The sequence below is a fragment of the Podarcis muralis genome, chromosome 11 (assembly GCF_964188315.1).
Source record: "Podarcis muralis chromosome 11, rPodMur119.hap1.1, whole genome shotgun sequence".
In the NCBI taxonomy this organism is placed as follows: Eukaryota; Metazoa; Chordata; class Lepidosauria; order Squamata; family Lacertidae; genus Podarcis; species Podarcis muralis.
The window spans coordinates 65,661,983-65,672,246 of NC_135665.1; the positions used below are offsets into that span (position 1 = coordinate 65,661,983).

A 10,264-nucleotide genomic window follows, 5' to 3' on the forward strand; every position below is an offset into this window, starting at 1 on the left:
GGGGTATCTGAGGTCCAGCTCCGAGGGCCTTCTGGTGGTTCTCTCCCTGCGAGAAGTGAGGTTGCAGGGATCCAGGCACAGGGCCTTCTCAGTGGTGGCACCTGCTCTGTGGAACACCCTCCCAGCAGATGTCAAGGAAATATACAACTATCTGACTTTTAGAAGACATCTGAAGGCAGCCCTGCATAAGGAAGTTTTTAATGTTTGATCTTTTATCGTGTTTTTAATATTCTCTTGGGAGCCACCCAGAGTGGCTGGGGAAACCAAGCCAGATGGGCAGGATATAAATAAATTATTATTATTATTATTATTATTATTATTATTCCAACTCGACGATGTTACTTCTACTCAAAGTAGACCCATTGGTTGGTATTCAACTGAGTTTTAGTTCGGGGTTGACCTTAATGAAATTAATGGACCTAACTTAATCACATTCATTCATTTCATTGGGTCTTCTCTGAGCATAACCTAATCAAATGCCACCCTTAGAATTCATGGATTTGACTAACTTAGGTCTATTCATCTCAGTGTGTGAGCTGTGCGTAGTTTAACTGGGTGCAACCCAACATCCCTTTGTTCCCCTTAAAAGTGATGCTGCTTGGAGATTCCCTTTTAGTTTTTTGCAGGCAGGAAATGCTATAACATCCCCAGGCAGGCAGAGCTGATGGAAGAAAGGCAACTTTTTTTGGCCCTGCTTGGGGGAATTTGGCAGAGCAGAGAATTCCCCCTCCCTCTGCGCCGCCTGCCCCAACCCCACCCACCAAAAAGTGTGATAATGGAATGTGAATGGAGCGGTAAAGATTTGCTGATAGCGCTCAGGTTCATGTATCCTTTTATCAGCCTATGTTATCTCAGTAGTTCGTGATTAAACAAAGTCCTTGGCACAAGTCAGAACGCTTTATAGCTGCATACGCACAACACACACCCCTGTTAAAAAGCCCCTTCCTTTGTGGGTTAGGCAACAGAAAAAGAGAATGAAAGACACCATTTGCACAAAGTTTGCACTCAGACCCCTGGAATTGTTTCCTTCACAAACGCCACAGAATGTTGTTGTTGTTGTTGTTGTTGTTGTTGTTGTTGTTGTTGTTGTTGTTGTAATATTTCAGATAAATCCACTTCCCTGTAGTTAAAATTTATTTATTTTGTTTCATAAAATCTATACACCATTTGGTTTTGAAAAGAAAAGAACCCCCCCCCCAAGAAGCTTACAAAAAAAGACAAAACAATAGGGAAATGTAATAATTTAGGACTTTCAAAGAGTTAAAATAGCAATGGACCACAAACAGATTAAAACTCGCATCAGCTTTCTAAACATGTGAGTCGGCTTCTCTAAACCAAAATGATTTTAAGGTAAAGGTAAAGGTACCCCTGCCCGTACGGGCCAGTCGTGTCCGACTCTAGGGTTGTGCGCCCATCTCACTTAAGAGGCCGGGGGCCAGCGCTGTTCGCAGACACTTCCGGGTCACGTGGCCAGCGTGACAAAGCTGCTCTGGTGAGCCAGCACCAGCGCAGCACACGGAAACGCCGTTTACCTTCCCGCTGGTAAGCGGTCCCTATTTATCTACTTGCACCCGGGGGTGCTTTCGAACTGCTAGGTGGGCAGGCGCTGGGACCGAGCAGCGGGAGCGCACCCCGCCGCGGGGATTCGATCCGCCGACCATGCGATCGGCAAGTCCTAGGCACTGAGGTTTTACCCACAGCTCCACCCGCGTCCCAAAAATGATTTTAGCAGGCAGCAAAAACAGTGCAGTGGTGTCACCTCTGCCTGATGTCAATAGGCAGGGAGTTCCAAAGTTTAAGTGCTGCCACACGGAAAGATTGAGCTCTTACAAATGCAGAGCAGGTGTTATGTGTCACCTGCAGCTGTGCCAGCTCCACAGATTGAAGTGTTCAGGTGGGCATATATGGAGGAAGGAGATCTTACAGGTAAACAGGTCCCAAGTTGTGAAGGGCTTTTTAAGTACTAGTAGTAACACCATGTATGTATGGAAGTGAGAGCTGGACCATAAAGAAGGCTGATGGCCGAAGAATGGATGCTTTTGAATTCTGGTGCTGGAGGAGACTCTGGAGAGTCCCATGGACTGCAAGAAGATCCAACCTCTCCATTCTGAAGGAAATCAGCCCTGAGTGCTCACTGGAAGAACAGATCCTGAAGATGAGGCTCCCAAGAAATGTTATAAGGAATTAAGTATAAATAGATTAATAGAATATTAAAGGAAAAATAAGGTTAGAATGTGTTAAGATAATTATAGGATAGAAAACAGAGGAAGATGGAAAGGAATTGCTGAAACAACTAATAGAAGTGGAATACAAAAATGGAGGTGTGAGGAGGCCGTGGAAATAAGTGAATGAAAGATAAGATACTGAAATTGTTTGATGTGTTTTAAACTGTTTTTGTTTGGCTATGTTAGTTTAATGTGTCAGTGTTAGGTAGTGTTTTTGTATTGTATTGTATTGTTCTTTTTTTTTGTAATGTTGTGTTTAAATTGTTGGAAAAGTAATAAATATCATTTTCCAAAAAAAAATAAGGAAGGAACCACACACACATGGTAAGAAGTAAAATGTTTTTAATCAAGCAAACTGCAGTATAAAACAGTGGGGACCATTACAGAGAGCAGAAGGAGACAGGCTTATATACCAGATTACATGCTTCGCTTATGACATTGCAAAGATGGGAGCATGGCCACACCAGTGCCAGCTTTCCCATTCCTAAATGCCCACAACCAGTGCCTATTATATGGGGAGAGGTGACCGATTTCTCTCTCTCCCTCTTTCCCCCAACAGACTAGATTCAGTCATCCGACGAATTCATCCAAGGCTTTCCCAATGCTTGGCTTGCCAGAAATGCTCAGTCCCACGGCCTTCGAGGCCCCATCATTGTGGGGAAATGGGAAGCTGCCATTGTGAAGGAAGTACCCAGTGTTTAGCTTATCAGCATTATTATTTTAATACAATTGTTGAAGAAGGACAGAAAGCCTTGCCCAGATGTGCAAGGCTTATGCTGTGTTTGCTCTGGGGTTAGGGATATGTCCATTTCATTCATTCACATGATTCAGGGATGGGGCCTGGCATCAGAGACATAGAATCATAGAATTGTAGAGTTGGGGGGGGGACCCAAAAGGCCATTTAGTCCAACCCGCTGCAATGCAGCAGGACTGAGCCCAGACTAAAGGCCCCTTTCATGGGTGTGTGCTAGTCAGGAGCTCCGAATCTCTCTCTCTATTTGTAAGGATTGAATGAATAGCTGCCATGGGCTCCATGTTCTCCACCCTGAAAATCCTGGAGCTGACATTTTCCGTCTAATCTACCAAACAGAGAAGTGGAAGGTGCTTTACAAGGAAGCAACACGAGGCTAGATTAACTGAGAAAGAGGATTTAAAGGGGTCCCATCCCACCCACCCCCAGGTCCACATTTGCAGAGAAGAAGGTAAGAGCAGAGGCCAGTCTCTTTGTCCATGTTCACGGAAGAGGGATTTTCTTCGTAATTCCAGTCCACGAGGCAGTGGTGGCGTGTTCTCCTGGAGGGGAAAAGGAGGGCGGTTGGTTGGAGAGATCAAATGAAGCAGGAAAAGGGAAAACGGAAAAGATAGAAGGACACCAGAGCCTGACTGCTGGATCAGAAAAAGACCACAAGAAGAGCCTGTGCTGGATCAGGCCAATGGCCCATCTAGTTCAGCATGCTCTTCTTACCAAATCCCTCTGGGAAACCTGCAATCTGAGCTCAAGAGCGCCCCCCCTCCAACTGGTATTCAGAAGCCTTGCTCCCTCCAGCTGTGGAGGCAGAGCAGAGCCACCCTGGGTGGTAATAATAATAATAATAATAATAATAATAATAATAATAATAATAATAATAATAATTTTTTATTTATACCCCACCCTTCCTGGTTCAAAAACCGAGCTCAGGGCGGCTAACAACAAATTGAAAACACTTAATTGCAAAAGCAGCATAAAATACAGTATAAAAACATGAATAACAATAAAAATAAAAAATCAATTAGATAATCCCCAGGACTAGCTGGCTGAGTTGGTCCTACTTGGGCCAGCGAGGAGACCAGGGGAGAATTAGCTGTGGGGTCTCAGAGCGGGTGATCTTCATAAAAGGGGAGGGGGAAGGAAGAGAAGGGAAATAGAAGATCAGGCTGAATTCAGATTAAAAGCCAGGCGGAAGAGCTCTGTCTTACAGGCCCAACGGAAGGAGGTTAAATCCTGCAGGGCCCTGGTCTCCTGGGACAGAGCATTCCACCAGATCGGAGCCATCACTGAGGAGGCCCTGGCCCTGGTGGAGGATAGTCTGACTTCCTTAGGGTCCGGGACCTCTAAACTAAAGTTATTCATGGACCTTAAGGTCCTCTGCGGGGCAGACCAGGAGGGGCGGTCTCATAAATACAAGGGCCCTAAGCCACAAAGGTAGTAGTCATCAAGAGCCTTTTCATCCTCCATGAATTTGTCTCATCCTCTTTCAAAGCCATCCAACTTGGTGGTCCTCGCTGCCTCCTGTGGCAGGGAGTTCCACAGGTTAACTATGCACCGTGCGAAGAAGGACTTTCTTTGATCTGTCCTGAATCTTCCAGCTTCGTGGCCTGCCCATGAGTTCTAGGGCTCCATCCCACCCTCCCCTCTGTCCTCCCCCCACTGCGTCACCACAGATCCTCACCATGGCTGCCTCCTACACTCTTCGGGAGTTTTGCTGCTTGCGGCTCCTCCTCGCGTTCAGGATCTTCACAATCTGCAGAGCGTTCGCATCATCCGAACGGAAGCACAGCCAGCGCCCGTTTTTGGTGAGCAGCCTGAACCAGGAAAGGAGAATGGAAGAGGATGAGGATGGTGGGGGGGGGAGGTCTTCGTCAGCCCCCCACGCTGCAACCTGCACTGCCCCCTTAACAGACGACACTGTTGCTGAGACACAGCCTTGCCCAGGGAGCCAGGATTTTATGGTATTTCATTCCGTAAAATGCACACGCCACTTGATTGTAAAACAGCAACCCCCAAAGCCGTTTACGAAAAAGATAAAACAAGAAAATTAAGAAATTAAGAAAAATTAACAAGAATAAGACATTTGAAAAGTTAAAATAGCAACAGTCCAAAATCAGATTAAAACTTGCACCAACTTTCTAAATATCTGGGCGGGCTTGCCCAAACTACAATGTTTTTAACAGATGTCAAAAAGAGTGCTGTGAAGGCGCCTTTCTGGTATCAATAGGCGGGGAGTTCCAAAGTTTAAGCACTGCGACATTTCACAGAGCCAGCTACTCAACCCCCTCAATATTTATTTATTATTGTTTATTTATTGCATTTCTATCCCAGCTTTTTCTCCAAGGAGCTCTAGGTCTTCACTTTCCTCCTTTAATCCCCCACAGCAACCCTGTGAGGTAGGGTAGGCTAGGCTGAGAGGCAGGGACTGTCCTAAAGGTCATCCCTTCAGCTTCATGGCCAAGTAGGGATTTGAACCCGGACCTCTCCAAGCCCTCACTGAATCCCCACAACAACCCTGTGAGTTAGGTTAGCTCAAGAGGCAGTGTGATTGGCTCATAGTGAGCTTCATGGCCGAGCGGGTATTTGAACCCTGCTCAATCCAACACTCTAACCACTACACCACACTGCCTTCCCCTGGATCCTAACTTGGGGGATACCTACATGGATGTGTGACTGGAGAGCCCAAGGGAGTTTAAAGCACATTTAAAGTAGACACCCCCCGGGGAAGACTTCAGAGAACTGTAGTTTGCTGGCGCTGTGGGGAATTGCAGTTCTGTAGGGGGTGAACTACAGCTCATTTGAGTCTTAGGAGGAAGCTGAGTGCTTTGAATATAGGATGGGGGTGACCATTATCTGGAGCACAGGGTGGTCTCTGCATTCCCAGGAACCCCCTCCCCAATTTGCCAGGTACTCACGCAATGGCCTGGAGAGTGCAGCCCATATGTGGCCCCTGGTTCTCGTAAGACTGTATACGGTGGGCCGCATTAACAGGGAGAGACTTGTCGCTGAATCGAGAGCAGCAGTCCTGCACGGTGTTCAGTCTTCCTGGATAAGAAAAGAGAGGGAACTTTGGGTGAGGGGCGGGCACATTTATGGGCTCTTCTGAAGCCCAACTACACTCAGGTGTATGTGGAAGCTGGTAGACTGTTTTGAATGCATTGCATGGGGTTGGAGTCAACTCTTCAATTCTATTTTTCTGTGGTTCTATTAACTGTGTTGAGGGATGCAGGTGGCGCTGTGGGTTAAACCACAGAGCCTAGGGCTTGCCGATCAGAAGGTTGGCACTTCAAATCCCCACGACAAGGTGAGCTTCCGTTGCTCGGTCCCTGCTCCTGCCAACTTAGCAGTTCAAAAGCACGTCAAAGTGCAAGTAGATAAATAGGTACCGCTCCGGCGGGAAGGTAAACGGCGTTTCCGTGCGCTGCTCTGGTTCGCCAGAAGCGGCTTAGTCCTGCTGGCCACGTGACCCAGAAGCTGTACGCCGGCTCCCTCGGCCAGTAAAGCGAGATGAGCGCCGCAACCCCAGAGTCGTCCACAACTAATGGTCAGGGGTCCCTTTACCTTTACTATTAACTGTGTTAGTGACTTGTCATGACTTGCTGCTCAATAGACCTGGAGCTCACAGGTCAACTTGCCCCAACTCAGCTTTTTAAACCATGTGGGTTTCTAAGGCTAGTGGGCTCTTGGCCTCAGTTCCTTCGTCTGTAAAATAGGCACAGGGAGGCTTTTGCAGGAACACAGAAAGAGTTCCGAATGTGGTGTTGGACACAGAATTCAGTTCCCTGAGAATCAAAGCTTGTTCGCTTTGCATTTTAAAAGAAAATTGCAGGTCCTTAGATTGCCCTTTGCATCCCTCCCAACTTCACAGTTCTACGAGCCTATGAAATATGGTAATTAAATAAACCCAGAAACTTCTCCCAGAATTAAATAATAAAATTAACCCTGGATCCTCCCCCAAATTTAATTAACCCAGAATTAAATAATGCAATGCAGCAATAAGAGCAGAATGCATTTTGTAAAACGAGGGTGGCCAAATCAATTTGCCTCAAGTTTCCGGGTTGCAGATTCCAGCTATTCTCGGTAGATAAATCTGGGCTGCCTGAGGGCAGAATTTTTTGCTTCCAGCTGAGAGTACAATAGGCAGCTGTGACAGGTTTGCTGAGCAAATGTCTTTAACGGTAAGAAGCATTTGGGAAGTGCCTTTTAACAAAATACAGAACCCACTAGAGGAAGCATAAAAGATGCCTGCAGCCCAGGAGCAGCCGCTGGAAGGAAGAGAAACATCTCTTGCTTGCAAGGAAAGAAATGAGCTCTGGGCTGGGACTTCTCTTGCAACCCCCTAAGCCCTGCAATGCCAGTAGCACACTCCCCTGAAATTGCAGGCAGGGGCTAAATGCCTGCTTAAGCATCACAACATCTCTCCAGAAACTAAGTCCCTCTCTCTCTCTCCCCACCACCACATTGTCTCTCTCTCACACACACACAGATGCACATAGTACCTTCGGCTTGGAAGACGCACAAAGCTGCAGCCAGAGCCAGGAGGCAGATGCTGGGCAGAGAAGGGAAAGCCATCTCGAGGGCAGAGGTTCACAGCTGGATTCTCAGGAGGCTTGTCAGTCAGGAGGCTGCAAGAGAGATGGACTGCCTGCTGTGCGCTGCCCCCTCTATATACTTCCTCCGGGAAGACTTTCGCTTTCTTTTCGCCTCGCCTCGCCTTGGCATCTGGCCTGCTTTCCTGCCCGGACGTGTGTTGAACTTGGGGAAGGGGTTCAGCTGCCTGCCATTCTCCTGCTCCTCTTGGAAGGGCCATCGGATAGTCCAGTTGGACAGCCGCCAATCCCTGGAGCAGATTCAAGGCGATGTCACACAGGCTAATAGTATGCATGTGCACATGTTTTGTTTTTGCATTATTTTAAACTGCAGATTACAGTAAGTGGCGTGCATCTTTCCAACTGAGGAAACACCATCCAGATTTCAGGGAACATGATCCTCCTCCTCCTGATGTCTCAATCTCCTCACAAAGCTTTATGGCGGAGCAGGGCTGCCCAAGATGATTCACTGCCTGAGACAAAGGATCCGTCCAGTGGTTCCCAAAATGTTTTGGGGTCACACACCCCTTGTCTCCATAAACTCATCCCCAATGCCCCCTACCCTATAAAAACAGTTCCCAGAATAGCGGTTCGCATGACCCACTAAGGAAGATCGTAACGCGATAAAATTCAAACAGCAACAATTAATTGCACATTTATTCAAAATCCAGCTCAAACTATTTCGTTTAATTGATACAGCAAAACTGATTAGCTTTATCCGGTGAGACCAGCTTTTCAAAGTCTGATAGTCATTTAGCAAGAGTCTCGGTTGCTTTCATGCAATGGGTGGGCTTGATGAAGTGACACCAGTTTCCCAATGTCTGGTTTAAAGTCAAAATATACAAAAAATTAAAAAATTGTTCAGTAGCACCTTAGAGACCAACTAAGTTTGTTCTTGGTATAAGCTTTCGTGTGCATGCACACTTCTTCAGATACTTCTTCAGATACTTTCAGATGTTTTGAGACTACAATTCCCATCATTCCTGACCACCGGTTCTGCTAGCTGGGGATCATGGGATCAAAAACACCTGGAGGGCCAAGGTTGAGGAAGCCTGTACAGTCATACCTCAGGTTACAGACATTTCAGGTTGCACAATTTTGGGTTGTGCACCACGCTGAACCCAGAAGTACCGGAACGGTTACTTCCAGGTTTCAGTGCTTCGCATGCGCAGAAGCGCTAAATTGTGCTTTGTGCATATGCAGAAGCACTGAATCGCAACCCGTGCGTGCACCGATGTGCAGGTTGTGGGTTGCGGGCGTGCCTCCTGCACGGATCACGTTCGCAACCCGAGTGTCCACTGTATTAGAGGGGAAAGGAGGGAGGTTTCTGAAATGATGCCTGTTGTCAAGAAACATTTTATCCTTCTCTCATAATACAAGAACCCTGCAGGGCCACCCAGTGAAGATGAAGGCTGGATGATTCATGACAGATAAAGTATGTCCATCTTCACGCAGCACATAGTTCTCCCACAGGATGATGCAGCAGGGTTGTAGGAGCAAAAAAACTGCTAATGCTAGGCTGCATCAGCAGAAGTCTAGTGTCCAGGTCAAGGGAAGTAATAGTCCCGCTCTCTTCTGCCTTGGCCAGACCACACCTGGAGTCCTGTGTCCAATTCTGGGCACCACAGTTTTAGAAGGATGTTGACAAGCTGGAAGGTGTGCAGAGGAGGGCAACCAAGATGATCAAGGGCCTGGAAACCAAGCCTGATGAGGAACAGTTGAAGGAGCTGGGGATGTTCAGCCTGGAGAAGAGGAGATCAAGAGGTCAAGGGGCTGCCCCATGGAAGATGGAACAAGTTTCTTTTCTCCTGCCCCAAAGGGTAGCGCTCGAACCAATGGATTCAAGTCACAAGAAAGGAGATTCTGACCAAACCTCAGCATGAACTTCCCAATAGTCAGAGCTATTTGACAGTGGAACAGTTTCCCACAGGAGGTTGTAGACTTCCTCTCTTGGGAGTTTTTTAAGCCAAGTTTGGATAGCCATCTGTGAGGGATGCATTAGCTAAGATTCCTGCGCTACAGGGCTTAGACTAGATAACCCTCAAGCTACCTTCTGACACTACAATGGCATGATTCCATGATTTGGCTCAAGTTGAGCCCAACTCTTATTATATTTTCAGGGACACAGTTTTGAGGAGTCTGAAGATTCAGATAAGTGATCTGCTTTCCCGTGGGTCCTGGCAACAACTTTTGGGAAGGGCCATGAACCCAAAAGTTTCTCTTTCTCGGATTCTCAGGTGCTGCCAATTATGATTTACATGGAGGGAAGGTTGGCCCAGGTCCAGCTGCCTTTGTGGGAACTGTTCTCTGGTTTTGTTTCCCCAGTCAGATCTCATCCTGATTGCTTAAGTCAACAGCCCAGCAAAATAGAAAGTGGACCCCCCCCCTCTGCTTCGTCCCTGCCCAGCCTTCAGGCATTTCCAGAAAAAGAGAGGCAGAAAAGGGTTGAGGAAAGTCAGTTCAAGAAGGGGGACTTTCCAATGTAATGATATGCCACACACAAACACACACTGCAAGTGGAAATTAGCTGTCAAGTGGAAAGCCTTTTGCACAAGATTTTCTGGCCAGTGTTGCTTTGAAGACCTCTAGAGACTTGGAGCATGTGGGCTGCTTGTTGCAAACATTCTGGCTTTCAACCACCAAGGCTTCTTTCCTCAGCAACCGCAGCAGCAAAGCACCCTCGCTTCTGGGATCTATTGACT

At 47.1% G+C, this 10,264-nt stretch overlaps 1 protein-coding gene across 1 annotated transcript; it reads right to left on the bottom strand.

The window, feature by feature from the left end:
* Positions 1-3,027: 3,027 nt before the first annotated feature.
* On the bottom strand, positions 3,028-7,628 carry LOC144329161 (C-C motif chemokine 21b-like). Its single transcript, XM_077935880.1, has 4 exons — positions 7,473-7,628; positions 5,889-6,018; positions 4,655-4,787; positions 3,028-3,518 (listed from the first exon to the last, which is right to left on the bottom strand). The coding sequence occupies exons 1-3, from the start codon at positions 7,543-7,545 to the stop codon at positions 4,667-4,669; spliced, it is 324 nt and encodes a 107-aa protein (XP_077792006.1). The 5' UTR covers positions 7,546-7,628; the 3' UTR covers positions 3,028-3,518; positions 4,655-4,666.
* Between the last annotated feature and the right edge of the window lie 2,636 nt (positions 7,629-10,264).